Below are 21,140 nucleotides of genomic sequence, written 5' to 3'. Positions count from 1 at the left end.
TTGCAGTATTGATACTTTTACTTAGAAATGTGAGTACTTTTTCCACCACTGGGCGGAGGTAAAAAGGATTGTAATGTCTAACAGTTATCAACCTTTTGTCTTTCATTGCAGCCAGTCAGTGAGCAACAGCTGGCAAACAGTTGCAGATCATGTCAAAACCACCCAGTTTACAGTCAAAGGGTTGCGGCCCAACACCATCTATCTTTTCATGGTCCGAGCAGTCAACACCCAGGGCCTGAGTGATCCCAGCCCCATGTCTGAGCCTGTCAGAACACAAGGTACGCTAACACAACACACATTTTGTGGAATGCGTTTGATTATTCCAAAACAAATAATCTGTTTTCACTGTCGTAATGTACAGTTTTCTGAGTTGGGCAGTATAACGGCACTACTGTCCTATTTGTGTAATTATTACAATTACTAATCAAAGAAATAATCTGTGACTTGTGTTACCTATTTTGGCTAAATTTATATTTGTGATTATTCCTTCTCTGTTGGTGATGCTCTGGAAAGCACATCTGCTGCTCTAGTCCACACAATCCTATCCTATATTAAAATTGCTTAGTGGGCGGGCGGACGGTGGACGCCACAAACGTAACTTGCGGACCTTGCCACAAACACCACAGACCCCTGAGTCTGCCATTAGAATAGCCACACCAGGGGCCACGTTGGGGGCCACAGGTACCCCGTTGCTCCAATCCACACCAAACATACCACAAACGCTGTTCAGGGGTATATGCGCACATATGCGGCGCTACAGCAGTGTTTAACACTTAAAATGTCCATAACTATGTGACCATTGTGCTGATCAGCGCAATATAGGGCTGGATTTGAAGCCTGCATAGCGGCCCGAAAATCTAGTGTTTTAAAGCCGCCCTGCGTCCTTGTTTTAATCAGTAAGAGCACTGCCAATAAATGCGATAATCAGTATTTGTGTAATACAGTACTGTAGTTATCAGAACCCCTCAGCAGCATTCATTGAGCAGCTACATTGAGATAGCACAGAACTTTGCAAAGGTCAAACTCCCCATCTGAGGCCAGCTCATTAGGGCTACACTTAGGCAATTATGTAAAATAAACGTGTCTACGTTTGGAAGGCATAACTCCATTAGCGCAATCCCTGCTATGTTAATGATCATAACAGGAGAGAATGACTGTGTCCAAATCCAAAGAAAATTTGATTACGGTGCCTGACAGACCACAGTCTCCAGATTACATTGATCTGATAAGTCCACCTCCAAAATAGCCCTGCAACCTTTGGCTAAGCGCTGTCAAATGCAAGCCAGCAGCCTACTGTTCCTAGAGAGCGGGGACTCGTTTTTTAAGCACATCTCTCTCTTGCTCAGCGGGGAAGGTCTTGAGATGACACATAGACATGTTTATTGACAGTGGCAGTCAATGAAGATGAATTGATTTTTCATGTCTTCTAAACTGCATTTGGCCTGTCTTGCTCCATTAGTGTGGCCTGTGATTCATGACTATGTTGTGTTGTCTGAGTGAAGCTGCTTTGAAATATCATTTCCTCTTGTGAGCTATTTGCTATCCCTTTTTCACTTGGTAAATAACAAATAATAATAAGATATGTTGCTGGTGTCGCACGCTGAAAATAGGAGATCTACAAGCTTGTCGATCTATTAGAAGAAAGTATAAAGCAAGCATCAGTATAACATGCACTGGGGTTTTTTATTCCCTTTTAAGTCAAAACACGTGCATGTGCAGAATGGGAAATGAGCTGGAAAATAGTGTCATAGTGTCCATTAATCTTCTGTCCCTGTGTCCTTATGTCTAGGGTTGTGCATTCAGAGTTCATTCATTTATGTGGTTGTTCAGCCAGGCCCCAGTAAGTGCAGATCTAAAGGACTTTTTGGGCCGAAGTTCTTTCTTTTCTCCAAAGCAGACAAGCGACTTTATACAGAAACAGAATGAGGTCATTTTAATGCAGATGAAGCTGCTTCTTTTCAAAATGAAGTCATGATCACTGGATGTAAGCCTCTTTGTTGAATCTGATTGGTCTTTTCAGTCATTCTTTTAACAATACCACTTCGGATGGACTAAGGCTTATTGTAAGAAATTCTGTCTGTGAAACTGTGTGAAAACTGAGTCCCCCCCCTTTCTCTCTTTCTCCCTCCCCTGTTCATCTCCCCCCCCCCCCTTCTCTCTCTCTCTCTCTCTAGATATAAGTCCTCCAGCTCAGGGTGTGGACCACAGACATGTACAAAAGGAGCTTGGTGAGGTCATAGTTCGCTTGCACAATCCAGTCGTCCAGAGTCCCACAACCATACAGGTTACATGGACAGTAAGTATTGCTCTTATTCGCCAATTATCAGGTGTGTTGCATACATCAATTATATTTGACCGACATAATCGTCTGCATGCAGAGTAGACCTCTGTCTGTCCAGAACAGACTAGGAAATCAATTAATTTAACTCTACATCGTTCTGACTTGTGTTTTTCTGCTGTTGTGTCTCTCATGCCTTTTATTTTGCAACCTTGGACTGTTAAGTCAAAAGTGTTTATATTAAAAGAGGATCCCTCTTTGAAGCCACATAGGTGTTCCTTCAGGCTACTGTTTGTTTTATGTCAGGAAATTTCAAGTCAAGGTATTCTGTAAGGCTGCAGCTTTGAAATATAGTAATTGCTAACTTAAAAGCACACAAACATCAAACAGCGGAAAATGCCTTCTCTTAGCGGCAGGGAGCATCAAAAGATGTGTCAGGGACATCTGGTTGCTCATCAATCTTCCGTACATCTTTAGTTAATTTTCAATTAAGACAACAGCTTTGCACAGATACACCTAGATTGAAATGAATGTTTAATAGACACCTTTGCAGATCAGCACTTTGAGTGTAGCAGTAGAGACTATGCATCATTCTCCTTCTACCCAAGTGCATACTGTACATACTTACTGTATAGTACACACATGAATAGCTTTTCCCTCACCACACACATACAGACAAACTATACCATGTTTGCCTCATCATAAGGACAAACATAACATGAAAAGTTTGTTTTGTTCTGAAACATGAAACAACTGTGATCTGAACTAAAATGTTAACATGTACACTAAGCACTCTGTCTTTGCCATTTATTTAATGTGACTTGTTAACAGTCTTTATTTAAATAGTCCCAGTTTTTTTATAAAATGTAGTGACATGACATGCCTGTTTTCATTTTTAAATAAAGTACATTTGCACAATTTAGCCGTTTTAACTGTGACATGTTTATTAACCTCCATAATAATTCTCACCCCAAGAGTTGCTCGCTAATGTAATGCTAAAGCATTGCTTTATGAGTGTAATGTGTAATCAACACAAAACGCTGCAAACTAATCAATCAGGTCTCATTCAATAAACAGAGAGGCCACTCTCAGAAAGCTTTTATATTCCCAAATCATTCCATTAATTAACCATACACACAAGTAGGGAATTCGTTTTGCTGATTTACTCTGGCTACACTGGCGAAAAACAGCTGCTTAATATCTCACTTGCAAGCCCTATTCACTTTTCCTACTGTTAACAAGCCATTGCAATGAGATATGTCGCCCGCTTCTTCTGCATAAATTCAACTTTCCTTGTCTAGCTAAATGAGCTGAAGTTTCCTGGGGAGGTCGGCTCATTGGTTTGCAGCGGGGTTATCACAGCTCACATCCCTTTGTCTTCTCTATGGGACATATCTGTCATTACAGATTCCCTGGTGTGTAGTCTCTTCTGCTCCCCAGAGGGTGTGTGTGATTACTGCTGCATGACACTCTGTGCTAGGCTTCAATATGTCTTTGGTCTCTAGTTGGCATTCATGTAACACCTGAGACGTACTATATGGTACATGTCCTTAACGGTTGTACCGCTAAAAGTGTTTTTATTGGGAAATGAAACTCTTTGAGACGGGCGCTGGGACTGTGAGCCAATATCAGGGTAGTAATTGAACGGACTGTGTCAAAGCCAGTGATAAAATGCCCATTAAAACAGTAACAGCCTGTAAAGTGTAAAGTGGCATGATGCAATCCTATAGGAAGAAAAGGGTACATCTGTTTTATGCCCTGCTGTGGCTGGATAATCTGGTTTGTTAGCTACAGTATCTAGCTACCTACCCTTGTTTCTTATGTACTGAACCTCCTTGCCAATCCTGCTTTCGTCCCATTTTTTCTCAGGTGGATCGTCAGTCGCAGTTCATCCAGGGCTACAGAGTTCTTTACAGGCAGACATCGGGACTACCTTCCCCAGGAACCTGGCAGACCCAGGATGTGAAAGTCCCATCCGAGCGCGGCGTGGTCCTATCCGCACTCAAAAAGGGGATTGTCTACGAGATCAAGGTCCGCCCTTATTTCAATGAGTTCCAGGGCATGGACAGTGAATCCAGGACAGCACGCACCACAGAGGAAGGTATGAAAAAAGGATTTATAGGGAATACGAATTTCTTTTAAGGATGCTGAGTCAAGGTGGTGTGTGTCTTTCCACACGCAAGTTTGGCATGACGCCTTGACATACGTCCCTGTAGGCACCGTTCATGTCAAATGCAGTCATGGTACAGTAGGGGTGTGTGTGTGTGTGTGTGTGTGTGTGTGTGTGTGTGTGTGTGTGTGTGTGTGTGTGTGTGTGTGTGTGTGTGTGTGCGCGTGCGCGGGCACACAAGTGCATGTGTGTCTCTGTCTCTTTGGGTGTGTGTGTCTGTACATCAGTGTTTTTTTTTTTCAGATGTCCTGTCCACTCTTGCCAAGTAGACTGACCTTTCTGCTGTGCTTTTCTTTGTTTATGATTGGTGGTGTTATCGTCAACTTCCTCCTAATACATCACCCTGCAGCCACAGGCCTGCGCTGTGATTAGACGCAGCACTCTCTTGCTTTTCTGCCGTAGGGGATGATGCGTCTCCCGAGCCTGTTTCATAGAAGCTTTGACAGCCACAGAGCGACACGGCACACAAATCCACAAAGGCGTACGCACGTACACACACATTCTCCACTTTTGTCTGTTTTCTGGGTCCCTCCACCATTTTCCAACTCTGATTAAACTAGGATTCACATAGTTGTCCAAAAGCCCCATGTTCCGAAGTTATACCAACTTATCTTTGCATTCAGTAATTGAAATACAATTGAGCTGTGAACAAAGAAAGAATGTACATGCTCACAACATTACGCTAAATGGCAAATACGAACAACAAATCGTTCCTACAGAGGACACAGCCTGTCCCGCTACATCTTGTACTGGAGACAGTTCACATCCTGCTGAGTTGACAGGCCCATTTATTTCCTCTTTTCTCAGTGGGACCATATCTCTGGTGGTCAGCTTGTGTATGCAATGCTGCACGGGGGATGGGAACTGCCATTACATTACAGTTGCCCCCTCCATACACACACTCTAACATGCATACACACAAACACACACCAACACAGCTCCTCTCGCTAAGCCCGCCAGCACCTGCATGTCCCAGCTGTTACCAAGGCTGATAAAGCTCCCTGCTTCTGCTCTATCTGTTCCTCAGAGAGCTCAACCTCTTTCTATTTCTGTCGCAGCACTGCCACTGTGGCTGGCCAATAGCTGATATACAGTCAGACACACTGCTCCAGGCTCCTCAGAGACGCTGGGACTGCAGAGCAGGGCAGCTAGATGGATAGGGAAGTGTGGTCCAGAGAGTGATTAAAACTCAGGGTGTCCATTAGCTAACATAATTAGATTGTCTCCGGAGCAGGTCCAGAGAGGACGCCGGCTACTCTCTGGACTCCACTGCTGTCTCCTCCACTTTAAAGCTTTAAAGCCCCTCTCCAGCCAATTTGACAAATTTTAAACATAAACCAGGTTGTCGTTCGAGATCGACTAGGTCGAATCTGGTGAAGGCGGTGTGAAGTAAAGGTGAAACCTAAAGCGAGCACAGCAGTATCTCAGAGCGTAGTTTACTCACTTCTACCTTCATCTATCAAATCAAATCCAAAACAGGAGAGCCTATTTAACTAACTAGCCGCACAATTATCCCTCCAGACGATGGGAACAGTATAATCCTACATTGTCGTCACTTTTAGCTAAAAGTGACTTATTTTTTCTAAAATAGTCTATGGTGATTCTGGAATTAATGTAGCACTACAGGTTGGCACCGGAAAACGTTGGCTGCAAAACAAAAAAATACTGCAAGGAGCTTTTAAGTCTTCTTCAGACATTTTCTCACTTTCCACGTGGACAGCGAGTCAATCAGAGATGATAAATTGAGTCTTGCTGCAATAAATGTAGTCTTGTTGCGATCTCAATCCTACTGACGGATTGTCTAAGTAGAGATTGTCCACTAGAATAGCCCATATTTTATACTAATACATTGCTTATTTATGGTTGCATTTGAGTAGTCAATGGTGTTTTACAGATAGGTCAAGTGTAGCTGTTAGTGATGAGCGGGCCGACCCGTAACCCACGGGACCCGCGGGTCAACCCGCGGCGCGGGTGGGTCGAGTCAGGATTTCAGAGGCAATTATGCGCGGTGCGGGTGAGCGGGTCAGCCGCTCTCACACGCAAAAAAAAAATAAAATCACATGCTCTTGTTTTGTCTTTATTCCTAATAAGAATAAGAATAATAACAATAAAACAGTTTGAATACACTTGGGGTGTATACTTGAAGATTATTTTCCTTCATGATTTTACCAATTTTCTTTTTTAACGCGGGTCGCGGGGCGGGTTGAGCCATAGATTTATATATGGGTTCGCGGGGCGGGTTGATGCGGGTTGGGTTCCGTGGCGGGGCGGGACGGGTCATGAAAAACCCGACCCGCACATCACTAGTAGCTGTCGACTGTGTGTCGGATTTGCAAACAAGGCCCACTGCTTGTCTCACACCAGTGACACCACTCCATGGCTCATATTAATGCTGGGATGTTTGATATGGGTATAATACAGCACGGCACTGTCTATGTGCTGGAAACAGGGGGTCACATTTCTGCCTACCATACATCACTTCACTAATGGCTCTATTAGCTCAGCCCTCAGGGCCCCTAATGAGAAATGTGTGTTGTTTAGCGCAAATATGCATGATAATAAGCTGCTAAATCATTCATAACATTAACTTTGAATGACATTGTCTTCGATGGCTGCCACGCACAGCCTTGGCACTTTGTCACCTGCGTCTAATGCGGCGAAGCAGGATTTAGAGCACGATGGTTGATCTGATGCTCCCCTCGCTAGATTGTTTATAATCTGAGCCAAGGTGTTGCGTTCATCACTCGACCCATTCGTCTTCCGTCGTGCCAGGGCCTTTTGGCTCTCCGCGGGTCAGTGTGGCCAATCGTGCTGAGAGATGAGCACAGATTTGCGGGGTGACACATGCCATTTTGGACGGGGGCGAGGTGAGGGAGAGGAAGCCTGGGAGTAATTGACCTGTCAGTATTCGGCTGCCGCACTGCTCTCCTGTCAGCCACTGGTGGAAATGAGAAAACATTATTTCTAAAATGCTATTTCCAGTCCGCTGTTATTTATTTTTTCTACTCATACCCCTTGTGGGGTCAGAAGATTGCTGCCATCAGAATGACAACAGTGAGGTTAATGAAACCTTGTCTCCTTTCTATCCACTCTCTCAGGACGGAGCCCACATACATTGTGATGTGGTGCGTCGCTCCGGAGCCTCTCTCTGATCCTCGCCCACTGGCTTTAGCTCCATCTGGTTGATCGATAGAACCAGTCAATATGTTTATTGTTTACCCAGCCCCATGTTTCCTTTGCGCCCAAAATGCATTTCTTCATATTTCCCTCACGTCTAAGGGATGTGTGGGCCTCATCCTATAAGCCTGTTGACCCACATGCCACCTGCATGGCTGGGTTCAATGCCGGGGAGTCTTAGCTTTGACTGAGAGCGCTTGAGGAAGCCTGTCATTCTGGAAACCAATAACTGTACTGTCTGAACAAAATCCAGCAGGCTGGAGAATAAAATGATATTAAATCATAGTTGAAATACTAAAGATAGTCTTGATGTGTCAAACTTGTCATGTTTTTGATGCAAATCCCAATCTAATGAGACATTCTTTCTGACTGTCTAGAGCCACCTGTGGCTTACCCAAAGAGAGTGTGTGTGTGTGTGTGTGTGTGTGTGTGTGTGTGTGTGTGTGTGTGTGTGTGTGTGTGTGTGTGTGTGTGTGTGTGTGTGTGTGTGTGTGTGTGTGTGTGTGTGTGTGTGTGTGTGTGTGTGTGTGTGTGTGTGTGTGTGTACACCGTCTTTTTTTGTTTCGTTTTTCTTCTACCTAAGAACGGAATGTTGTTCTTCAATCTGACAATGGAATAATACATGTGGTGGTCTTCTTGGTTCTGTGTCCCACCAGCTCCCAGTGCCCCCCCTCAACAGGTCACAGTGCTGACCGTAGGCAACCAGAACAGCACCTCCATTAGCATCTCCTGGGACCCCCCTCCCCCAGACCACCAGAACGGCATCATCCAGGAGTACAAGGTTGGTCAAGGAAAAAGCAAGGCTTTCCTGGGGCTTTTCCTTCTATGGAGACCCCATTAGAAGCACCACCATGGTTCATCTGATCTCTCTCTTTTTATGTCTTTTGCTCAATACATTTATCTCCACCTCTTTTGTTCCCTCTTAGATCTGGTGCCTTGGTAATGAGACACGGTTCCATGTGAATAAGACGGTTGATGCAGCTATCCGCTCAGTGGTGGTGGGGGGCCTGCAGGTGGGGGTCGTGTATCAGGTGGAGGTGGCTGCCAGCACCAGTGCGGGGGTGGGTGTTAAGAGTGAGCCCCAGCCTATTGTCATAGGTAAGGTTTGCTTGGTTGTTATCACAACTAGTTTTGCTATCTTGACCTCTGCGTTTACAAAACACAAAACAGTTTGTGGAATTAATTGCTTGCAAAATTGTGTCCTTTCCATTTAAAAAAGAAAAAGAAAAAAGAAAGAAAACAACACTAAACGGCAGGTCTTTCGAACAGTTTTCCATGGTGTTGACAGCAGTGGCCTAACTGATGATACTGTATTTTGAAAATACTACTATTTTGATATGTGGCCTGCATGCCCATACAGTATATGATTTATGTGGAACTGGAGCAGATTGTGTCTGATTTGACCCATAACTGATGGCTTGGCCTGTAGCATGTTCTTATTTCCCAAATGTCACTCACATAATCCATCTCCAAGAGCTTGCAGCTCTAAGCTTGCAGATATATTATTGTGTGTGTTGGGGTGTGGGTGTGGAATCTGTCTATACGCATGTGTGTTTGCGTGAAGTGTGTGTACATTTCTTTAATTGTGTGCATCTATAGAGACGGAGAGAGCGAGATATCTTTTGTACACACATGCACAAACACTGTATACATGCAGGTGCACGTATACTGTGTTTGTGTGGTAACATTTTGTGTGTGTGCTTTGAGTATTATCACGCTACAAGAAATAGTGTCAGACAGGCCAGTCAGGGTGAGCTGTGATTGGAGATCAATACAGTGAAGGATCCTCTCTTCTCATTTCACATGGTATATTTTACTGGCCCTGGAGTGAATTACGGGCTGAGCTAAGCAAACAGTCTGTTCACCCAGGGGTTTGTTATAAGCTTTTGGGCTTTGCCTCCCTCCGTCTACACATTAGTTTTCACCGCACACCCTCTCGATCCATGTCCAGCTCCCTTCGGTCAATATCTCAGCTGTAATTCATCCGAGTCTAGTTTCTTTGAGCCATAATCCACAAACCTTATCTCACGGTATCTGTCGGTGCTGTGATTTATAAATACAGACCATACTGAATATTCTTAAGCCCTTAACAATAATTACTCGCCAAGATGGTTCATTCCCATTTTGTAGCACAGTCACCTTGAGGCATCAAACGACGCGTGACTAAATGTCGTGTCATGTTTCTCTCAGAGCGTGCACTCAGGTTAACACTCGTGGCCCTTCTTTGCACCCCTAGGTAAGGACTTCCGGGACGTGATCATGAGCGGCAACAGAAACAACAGCATCACAGAGCAAATCACCGACGTGGTGAAGCAGCCAGCTTTCATCGCCGGCATCGGAGGGGCCTGCTGGGTCATCCTCATGGGCTTCAGCATCTGGCTCTACTGGAGAAGAAAGAAGAGGAAGGGCCTGAGCAACTACGCAGGTTAGACCGCTCAGGGGCTGCAACATGTAGTCATGCATACAAATTAAAACACAGACTAGAAGTTTATACACAAAATCTCTCTCACTCTCTATGACATTAGCGCTTCACAGGGGCTTATTAGTTGTGTATCTTTCTCTACAGTAATTTACCACCCATGCCAATGTCTGTAGGAGGATCCGACATCTTCATTTTGAATTAGCATAATTTTGATGAGGTTTTGAAGGCACTGCTAGCAGTAAGGTTCGGAGGAGGGGGCGGTGCTGCGTTGACGCTCAGCAGGGAGCCAGATGTCAACATGAATCATATTCAAAGGGCCGCAGTCTTTGACAAGTCCCCCCACAGTGTTGTTAATAGCCCAGACTGGTGGGGGCTGAGTGGGCAGACTGGACTCTCTACTGGTCACTTTGGACCAGAACGAACTGGAAGTGGTCCAGCTCTCCTCCCACACACTGACCCTGACATCTCACTGAGTGACCTCCAGTCAATACTTGCAGCAACCAAGTACACATAACATGCCAGGGGTACAAGATTTAATTACAGAGCAGGACATGGTAATGAATGCACACTAGTTGTACAGCTGGTATAATACAGTACCAACATTAATCCAGTCTTAATGCCAAGTAGATTAAGAGGTTTGCCTTCATTTAAATATCTCTATGTATTATTTCCCCTTTTCACATTAAACACAACATGTCAAAGGTCTTATTTGCAGGCAGCTGGGATTTGCTCTATGAAGATTATGCTCTTCATTTCTGTTTGTTGCATACTGTGTGTGTGTGTGTGTGTGTGTGTATTTTCTTTGGTCTGTGCCGTCGTCTCCACATCTCTGTGGCCTCGGAGCTGGCTGCTTTCCTGGCTGTCTCTCTGCACATTGGGTGATGATGTGGTCTCACAGCCTCATCCCTGGTGTGCAGATGCCCCCAAAGCACTGCTTACCTCTTCAGGCTTTTAACACACAACCTCTCTGTCTTCTTGTTTTGCAGTTCAATCCTTCACCTTCACCCCTGCAGGTACTGTTCATTTGTCCCGTCTCCTTATTCCATCCTGCCACAGCACCCCAATCCCCCTCTGAACATTTATGCTTGGTTTGACAGACCCGAGGTGATGTCTAATGCAAATCCAAAACCTCCTACCTCCTCTCAAGGTGCACAGACTCACCCACCCAAGCAAAGGGGAGGTTTTCAATCAACTTAAAATGAGAGAGAGCTGGATTTGTGATTGGCCATTACCAGGGTCCTGTAAATCCCAAACCGCATCCCTGCCCAACCCACAGCTTTTTGTTTTAAAATACTGTGTTGTATTTGTTTGTATGTGTGTTGTGTCCATCTGGTTTTGAATGAAAGCTCCATCCTGTCTGGTGTACCTTTCTTTGTGTCAGTCTAGTGGTGCTGGGTGAGAACATCCTCTTCTCCAGATTCCTCCTCCTCAGAACTACTTACCTTTCTGTTTCCCCTCCCAACACAGCGTTGGTTATTATTTACTTGTACCTTTCTCTTCCATAGGTGGTAGTTGGGTATTTGCGAGGTGTATGTTTCATTTTCACAATTCCTTTCCCCATGTGTATTGTACGTATGTATGTATTTCTATTGCTGTGATTTCCCTCCATTTCAAGTATTATTTTGTACACGTATCTTTGGCTGATTAGCTAACAGCAGCTAATTTGATAAGTGTAACTCTGTTAGTTGGCACTGTAAAGGATCTCTGGACATGACCCTCCTCACTGGCACAGTGGCGTAGTGTAGCAACGGCTGGCCCTGATGCAGGCTATTTAGGATGGGCCCCCGATCCTCCATTGCGCGCTACCCCCCCCCCCCCACCCCGCGCGCGCCGTGAACACTGAATGTGTGAGTGCATTGTTGCTAATTTGTGGTAGGACAACTTGCCACCTTTACGCCATCTTGCTTGTGTATCTCGCCCTCTCATTTGAAAGCACTTTTAACTCGTAATTATTTTACGTAATTAATTATCTCGTAATTAACTTTACTGGCGACTGCAGTGCCAACAACTTCACAGCAACACCAGAGCCATATAACATACAGTAAGGCTCTAAGTAACACTAACTCTCCCTTTCCGGCGGGCGCCGGGCGGCCGTTCACAACAAAGTGTCTCCCCTTTACCTCAAAATTAACCACATAAGCTTAGGGGGGGAGAGAGATAATGACAATGGGATGTGAGGACATAGAAATGAGCCTCTATTACAGATTAAATGAGCCCACAAGTTGGCGGGTTCCTCTCTGCTGGTGCAATACTGGTGTAGGAGATGAGTGTAGTGCAATGAGTCAGGGGTCAACACAGTGCCCCCTCTGAAATCTCTGACACAGTAAAATCCTCAATGGTAATGTAACTCTAAGAGCATTACTCAGAGTTACAAATGGATATATTAACACTGACGATTTTATTGTGTAGCTGCTCAGTCCATTCCTTATTGTACATTATAGAGTAGTAGACTATCCATGCCCTGGTCAGCTCTTAATCCAACCGGACCCGTCACCTCAGCTCAATCGCACACCGGTATTTGTTATTGTGATTAAATCATTTATAGCCCTGCTATCCTGCATGTATGTTAAAACACCAAAAAATAGGCTATGCCTATTATGTCTGTATTTTTATGGTATTAACTTAAAAGATACACTTGATAGACAAAATCCCTACAATGAACCATGAAATAAGAATTGTCTAAAGTTTGAGAGATTAGAAATGTTTATGGAAATTGCTGGAATTCCATTTTTGTGGCTCTAAGCTTCGACACTTCGCAGTGTGCATAATGGAATTGCAAAGTGGTGAATTTCCACGTTTGTGGGCTGAAACACAGGCCTATTGTGGAACTGTGAATTATTGTGCAATGGAAAGGGATGGAGAAAAACATCTGTGCCTGATAGCCTGTGGCTGCAGCAAAGCTTATCAGCTTGTGTAGAGCAAAGCTTGCACTGTTGACAAGGGAACTAAATGAAATAAATGCCCTCATGGATGATAAAGAAAATCTTGAACAAGTACAGAAAATGCTCCTGCTTTTGTGCTTCCAGCACCCCTCATGTTACCTGCAAACCAATGAGTGAATATTTATTGCTGAAGATTTAGGATATCAAAAAAGGTATGCGATAGGCCTATACAGATATGCACATCCATGTAGTCTCATGCTGAGTGAAAAAACAATATTGTTTTTCTATTTTCACCGTTGTTATTGTGATTTTGAAATTATCTATAGCCCTGCAGTCACTGTGCAACACGCACCCTATTCTTTACCTTTATTCTGGTGACATTGACGTCTTGCATCACATTGCAACATGTTATGAGCTTGTAGACTTTTCACCGACTGTTAGCCATTTTCGTCGAAGGTTCGCCTTTTATGACATAAACATAGGGTTACCCAAGTGCTTATGTTAGCGAAACTGATGTATGTGGTGCTTATTGTTTTACTACATGGAGGACAAAAAGCAAGGACAAAATGAGGGCGAAGAAGACGCAGATTGCAGTATCATGGAGGTGGTGGTGTTCAGTATGTGAGCCTGAGTGTGGCTGAAAAGTCTCACAGTACAGCACTTCTCGGTATTGGTGATTAGGTGATGTACAGAGAGTGTCTTGTCCCGGCCTCCTAAAGCTGTCAGTACCGGGGAGGTAAATCACCACACTGTGGAGGCACTCGGCCAGCGGGGAAAGAGATTTGATGGAATTTTTATACGCTGATTATGTCCCCATCCCCCTTAATGCTTATTAAGGGGGATTAATCTGTATTCATATTGGAGAAAGTGCTTATCTGGAAGAAGGAGGCGAGTGAGGCACAGCCTCACAGTCACGTCACTCCAGCAAACATTAAAGTCCCTCCACAGCAGCCCAGAATGTGCCTGAGCACAGATAGGGACTTCAGAGGCCTCGCTGCTGCGAAGATGCCTCTCCCCAGATACAACTCTCTAATGCAAGTTTGTTGGTAGGGTTACAAAGGGATGTGGCTGTAGCTATGGGTGGATACTGCTGCCGTATTGCATTCAAATAAACGTGCAAAGCAGAACCCACGTTTCTATAAAAATAAATAATAAAACTATTAGTGTTTTCTTTTCTTTTGTATTTAGGCTTTTTTAGGCATTTTGGTTTTCAGATTGGATTAAGAACATGGTTAATTAACTATGCATTGTTCTAACATGCACTGGGACAACATTTGACTTTACTTGTGTCTCTTGCTTTCATTGTCCGACAAAAAACATACGGTGATGAAAGTATCTGCTTAATTAAGCTAACGAGAGGTGTTACATCAGCGGCCCCTAGAGACTACACTTACTGTATGTCTTTCTTCCCCCAGTCATCAGCATTCCCGCGTCAACCTTGGAAAACCCCTCATCATCTTTTTCTGCCTACTGTGTCTCTGCCTAACATGCAGACTGTGTTTGGCTTGTGCCCGGGCTTGTTTTGGAATCAACTTGAATGAGGAGTGGAGGAATGTTCAGCCCTCCTTTTCTCTTTAATTTCCATCTGTGGAATAAATGAGACAAATTACTATCAGTTCTCTCTCTCTCAACCAGTACTTACTCTCGTTTTTCCTCTCTTCTTTTTTCACCTTGGTATGTGGTGATTTCCAAAGTGCTCTGCCCCCCCCCCCCCCCCCCCGGTCCCCCCCTTGTGTATTTCGTATGAGCCATTGAAGTCGTACATGCTTAGATATCGTCGTCTTGTCATCATGGTTGCTGAACAGAGATGAAATGGCTTCTTTGCAGCCAGCGCTCACTTTGAGCTTTGGAGTTTTACTAGCCGCTGACAAAGACCTGGTTTGGGGGCTTATTATCTATAGATCACTGTAATGGAACAGGCCACATACATGGCTTGTAGGGGAGCCCTTGCTAGCGGGGGGATCAGTAACTCACAGCTTCCACCCCGCAGATATGGGGGTTCAACCTGATTAATGAGTGCTCGGCCTTTTCTAATCATTTTTGGCTGAGATTTAATCACAAATCAGATAATACGTCAAGAGCAAAATAAGAGAGATGAAATGAGTTTTTGCTCTCATCAGGCATCCCGTCCTTGGGAGGAACACAATGTCTCTGTGCGTAATGCAAAGCAAGGCAATCTGGAACCCTCATCATAGCATTTTTTTTGTTTTAATTTTCGCGCAAGGGTATGGACACAGAGGGCATCTGCATCCCTTAGTGCATCCATCAACCATCTAGCTGCATATAAGAGACAGGACACATGAACAGAGGAGTAGGTAGTTACACACATACAAGGGCAAACCTGAAATAGCCATACTTCTTCTTGTCATCAACTTATGGAAATAAACCCTTGTTCTAATCATAGTGTAATGTGCATCTGAAAACTTAATATATTGCTTTGTCTTTTTTCTTCCTTTCTCCCCATCTCTCTCGCCTTTCCATCTTCTCTGACCTCAGTGACGTTCCAGAGAGTTGATGGCGGTCTGATGAGCAACGGAAGGTGAGTGTTCCAGGAATTCGCTATTTGAAATACAGCATAATTTCACCCTCTGCCAAAGCACAACATACAAGTAATCAGTATTCCTGATGATTCATCAGTATTCTCGTAATAGTACAGTATTATTCTATTAATACATACATGACTATTGTCACAGCTTGACCCTAAAGTGTAGCTCAACACTGATTGTTTATTGTGCTATCGTTATTTTCTTTTAAGCCTCTAGCCTAAACTTTGCATGTCATAACGTAACTGAACTTGGCCTAAATCATGCCTTCGTTTCTGTGCAGATGTTCCATCTTATTCTTACGCTGATAAGTGACTGATGGATTGATAGATCACCAATACATGCTTGTGTACCTCGAATGCAAATCTGTCCACAAACATACATTTCTACCACGTCTCTGTTCATGCATCGATAGATGAACTCATAAATCTCCCCGGCAGAATTAACAGAAACAATTTAAGCAGAGAGGGCTTTTATTTTGTCATTTATCTTCCACTGCCGGCTACAGGCAACCCAGAAGCCCCCTGGAGTGATAAATTTGCCTGTCACCTTGCGTGGGCGGCTGGGATCTGAGCACATGTAATAATGTAAAAATAATTACCCAGGGGAGAGGTGTGTGGAGGTACCCCTCTTGCTCCCCCGTATAGCCTGCTCCATTTCCTCGCATGTTACGGGAGGAGAAAGTGGCTACAAAGAAAAGGGCACATCTCAATGACACCAGTTACAGAGCCTTTGTGGGTATTCAGGGGGCTCCCTAGAGAATCCAGGGCTTCTGTCTATCTAGTGCTTATCACACCTGACTAGGTAAAGCCTCCAGATCTCTAACACTCCCAAAGAGTCCCAAAGAAGTCTGACCCTGTGCATCCCTGGGCTTTTGGGAATGTGTATCTTTTCAGCAATTTGGCAGTCGTGTTTTTACAGTATGTTTGTGTTTGTTTGTTTTCTGTTAGTGTACTGTGTATGTAGAAAGAATGTGTGTGTGTGTGTGTGTGTGTGTGTGTGTGTGTGTGTGTGTGTGTGTGTGTGTGTGTGTGTGTGTGTGTGTATGTGTGTATATATATATATATATATATATATATATATATATATATATGTGTATATATTAGGGATGTTCGATATTATCGGCCTCCCGATATTATCGGCCGATATTAGCATAAAAATCGATATCGGAAAATATCGGTATCGTTTTTTTTTTTTTTTAATAATTTACAGTAGTTCTTACTGTATGGTGTGTGTGGTATGAAATTTGAGCTTACCCTAATCACAATAATCCCCGCATATATCGGTATCGGTTGATATCGGTATCGGTAATTAAGAGTTTGACAATATCGGTATATCGGTTATCGGTAAAAAAGCCAATATCGGACAACCCTAGTATATATATATATGTGTGTATATATATATGTATGTGTGTATATGTGTGTGTGTGTATGTATATATATATATATATATATATATATATATATATATATATATATATATATATATACACACATATATATATATAGCGCGTTTCTTGCTCCTGTTGAGCTGCCAGCTCAGTTCTCAAAGAATTAGCCACGCCACTTGCCATGGCTTTTCTCATCTACTTTCTGCTGTAGTGTTTTTCCTTCAATTTTCCACATAAGCGGTTCTGATTCTCACTCCACTGAACGGGATTTGAAATGTCTGTATTTGTGGTGCTCTATATTTGTCACATCCTTAGTCAGCAGCAGTGGCTGCTACATTCTCACTGACATTAGAAAAGGTTGCAGACTTCTTAGCACTCTTGATCCGCAAGTAACTGGTGATATCACCATCCAGATGTTGCGGGTTCCCCATCTGCCCCCAGAGTGAAAATGAGCAGAGTATCACAGGAAAATGTGTTCATTTGTTACGTGCAATGTTTATTGCATTAATTAGACGATAGCAAATGAAGCCGCGTCTGTTCCCGGTTGCTCATTGGCTCCTGCCAAATTGCCCTGACTGAACAATTACACTTAATCGATCACAAAATAAATGATTCATGGAAGATGAATAGTCTGCAGATTGGTAGACCTGGACGCCTTGGCATTGGCTGCTCAATTGAAATTGATAAAAGCTGATAAGGGCCCATTCCTTATCCCCCTGCCAATAGGGAGATGGTAATTAGGAGGTAGTAATAACTTCCTATCTCGGCACTGATCAATATTTTAGCAAAGCCGATTTACTCCTATAGAGGAGGAGAGTGGGCTGATCCCAGTCTCACCAAGACTGTTGCTATGGAGATTATTTTACATTCCAGGACGTGAAGGCTAAGTGACAGAATGCTCTCAGCCTCATGTGAATATAGAATGGAAATGTGTGTTGTTCCTAGATGTTTACAGTATATTGTAATGTGCTTTTGGTGCAGGCTCCATTCACCAGCAGCCTTATGAGACTACAAACATGCTAGATTTATGAGGTTGTATTTGGATTAATATCTCTCAGTTGCTTTTTCTTTTATTTTCTTTTTTTTCCAGTGCATAGCCTTGTGCCATCTTAGACAGTATTTCACATTTTCCTACCTATCACAACAGCCAACTCAAATGTCTGACAGGAAAATGGCTTCAAATCTTATCTGCCAAGGTTGCCATCCATCCCTGGTTGGACAAGGGGAAAAAAGTTGGATGGCACCCCCTCACACACACACGCACACGCGCACACACACACACACACACACACACTCACACACACACACACACACACACACACACACACACACACACACACACACACACACACACACACACACACACACACACACACACACACACACACACACACACACACACACACACACACACACACACACACACACACATATACACGCACGCACGCACACACAAACAGCAGTCACCCATAAAACAAATCCCCCCAACAGAAATCACTCTTATTCTAATTATCCTTTCCTGGAATACTGCTGTGTGATAAATACAAGGACGATGCAGTCGTTCCCATTGTCAACTCCCTGTCTTCCAAATGGTCTTTCTCCGGTGGGCTGGCTGCCTGGCTGGCTGGCTGGCTGGGTGGGTGGGGGGGTGGGGGGGGGGTTAGCTGGAGCACGTGAGGAAAAGTGAGACTGGTAATGAGACAAAGGCACAGGCTTTTCCTGCAGACGGATGCCTCCATGGTGCAGTCTAGCTGCAGTCGACTAGAGGGACCAACGCCCTGCCTCTCTGGTGCTCTCCTTTGTCAACCGCTTGGAAACTCCAGGCTGACAGATGTTGAGTGCACGACAGGGAGGGAGGAGGCATGAAACGGGGAGGTGTATGGGGAGAAAATAAAGGAAAAATAGGGTTAGGGAAAGACGGGTTGGGAGGGAGAGAATGGGGGGGGGTTCACGGCAGCCTGAAACAGACGGGGAGGGGAGAGGAGAGGCGGGGGGGTGGAGATGTATTACCCTATAAAAGTGCACGTGTCTGATGCACAGCCATCAATTTGAATGACTCGTCTCCCCCGAGGGCCTGTTTTGGCATTCAGAAACCATGGCGAGGGCTCTTACCTTGTCAGGGATGCAGTTCATTTGGACCCCACCCCCCCCTTCATCCCACAACCCCCCTCCGCCTCTGTAGAATACTGTAGCTCTTCTCATTAGAACCTGTAGCTGAGGGAGAGACTGACTGCTGCCACACACCAACACCTGCCCATGTCCTCGGGGCTTGCCTCTTCTACCCCAGTCTCCCCAGCCCCCCCCCCCGGGCCTGCATGTCACCCTGCTGGAGACAAAAGCTCATCAGGCATCCCGGCGCTGCTAAGTGTCGCTCTCCGTGGCTTCCCCGAGACGTATCGCGCGCACGTGCGTGTGCGTATCATTGGATCTATTGCAGACTGTACTGTAGGTCACTGACGGCAGGGCGTGCCGTGCTCCCGCAGGAAGTCAAAACTATCCGCTTTATCACACGTGCACACTTGTCTGTCTGTAACGGCCTGTGATTTGTCAGGGAGAGGAGGAGGAAGGAGGAGGAAGGAGCTATTGCAGCGGAGACCTTGAGCAGAACAATGAGCCGGTCGGTTCCCCTGCCCTTTTTTTCCTTTTCTTTTACTGTGGATATGTTGACTCGGAGGTTTGTTTGTACACACGGTTTCTTTTGTTTCCTCTGTGTGCTTTGGTCAGTAAATTAGCCGTCACACATGATTGAATTCAGAGTGAGCACATCTCAATCCATCTTGATGGCTAGTCGTTAGAAACAAGAGGAGTGCAGCGTATCAGTGAACTGACACATAAACAAAAGGCATTTAGCTCCCATATCACATTTCCATCTACCTCCATCTGTGTTGCCAGTGGAAACGAGCCTCCGACGTGATTGTACAGTAAAGCGGGCCTAATGGCCTCCCAGCAGTCACCCATGACAGGTTAAAGTCTTAATGGACACTTTTTATGGCCTCCCACCCCCTCAGGAGGGGCACAACACCTGTTAAATGGAGACGTCCTCTCATATGCAGGCATCCCACAAGTGGGCCGAGGGATCTGGGGAGGGGGGTTCAGGGCAGGGGATTTTGACGTCTCATCAAATAAGATTTAGACTGTCTGGACATCACTACAAGGGGCTGATGGGAAAACACAGCAGAGTGCATGGGATATTAATGAACAAGGTAGCGCATACATGCGGGTGTATACATGAGCTTGTGCACGTGTTGGACTGCATGTGGCGCAGGCAAATGCATGCATTAATGTCTCTACAGTGTGTATTTGCATTAGTGAGAGAATCTGACAAAGGCACAGCAGGGGAACAGGAGAGATAAAGAGCTGTGTTTGCCTGAAGGAATTCTAACTTGTGGGAGGACAAATGTACCCATATTCCATAATGTTTCTTACATTTTACCACCTTTTTCAGTTAGTACCAGCTTATCTCACTCGCGCACACACACACACACACACACACACACACACACACACACACACACACACACACACACACACACACACACACAAACACTTTACGCACATAAACATAGGACCAAATGTTTGATTTCACGTATTTCCTACTGATTGCTCTCACATTCTTATTTATTATTAATCAGCAGAGTGAGGGAACAAGGGACATTGTGTAATTCAGAAAGAAACTGTGTAATAGTGTGATCGCTTTTGATTTGACCAGAAACTCATGGCTTTTGTTTCATCTAATCATGCCGGCCTCTGTTTCTCCCCAGTCGCCCTGGCCTGCTGAATGCCAGTGACCCAGGCTACCCCTGGTTAGCTGACTCCTGGCCCGCCACCAGCCTGCCAGTTAACAGTGGCTCCGGGGGACCCAACGACCTCAGTAACTTTGGCCGCGGAGGTGAGTGAACGTCCACCCTGTGCCCTCCAAGGTACGGTGCAGGCGAGAGGCCATAACAGATAAAGGAATGCAGATAGAATCTTCCAGGCTCCCTGCTCTGTCTCAGTACCACAATACAATGGTTCCTGTTGCACGTCATGTCCGACGCAGTCTGCAGAGATGCGTACACGAAAGCATATTGCCTGTATGTGTTGGGGATATACATTTCCAGAATATATCACTTCAGAGGACAACCAGAGCGTTAGCAGCAGCAGGGCGTCCACTGTCACCAAGCTGAGTAATGGTAAACTGTCCAGCTTGGTGTCACAGCCCATACCTCAGAGGAACAGAATCTGAGGCGAGAGATGGGCAGAGTGTGTGTGGGGGTGTGTGTGAAAAGATGGTCTTGG

At 44.8% G+C, this 21,140-nt stretch overlaps 1 protein-coding gene across 5 annotated transcripts in view; it reads left to right on the top strand.

The window, feature by feature from the left end:
- Positions 1–21,140, top strand: part of robo2 (roundabout, axon guidance receptor, homolog 2) — a 198,595-nt gene that overhangs the window by 152,101 nt on the left and 25,354 nt on the right. For 3 of the 5 annotated variants that reach the window (XM_084065108.1, XM_084065106.1, XM_084065105.1), the window contains exons 13-21: positions 112–278; positions 2,175–2,296; positions 4,148–4,379; positions 8,282–8,406; positions 8,552–8,728; positions 9,867–10,050; positions 11,034–11,060; positions 15,426–15,468; positions 20,624–20,751. In XM_084065108.1, coding sequence (XP_083921234.1) covers positions 112–278; positions 2,175–2,296; positions 4,148–4,379; positions 8,282–8,406; positions 8,552–8,728; positions 9,867–10,050; positions 11,034–11,060; positions 15,426–15,468; positions 20,624–20,751 — 1,205 coding nt within the window. The remainder of the gene's footprint in view (positions 1–111; positions 279–2,174; positions 2,297–4,147; positions 4,380–8,281; positions 8,407–8,551; positions 8,729–9,866; positions 10,051–11,033; positions 11,061–15,425; positions 15,469–20,623; positions 20,752–21,140) is intronic. The other 2 variants (XM_084065109.1, XM_084065107.1) reach the window with 1 other exon arrangement.

The sequence above is a fragment of the Gymnoscopelus microlampas genome (assembly GCF_963454915.1).
Source record: "Gymnoscopelus microlampas genome assembly, chromosome: 8".
Lineage (NCBI taxonomy): Eukaryota > Metazoa > Chordata > Actinopteri > Myctophiformes > Myctophidae > Gymnoscopelus > Gymnoscopelus microlampas.
This window is presented reverse-complemented; position numbering and strand designations above follow the sequence as displayed.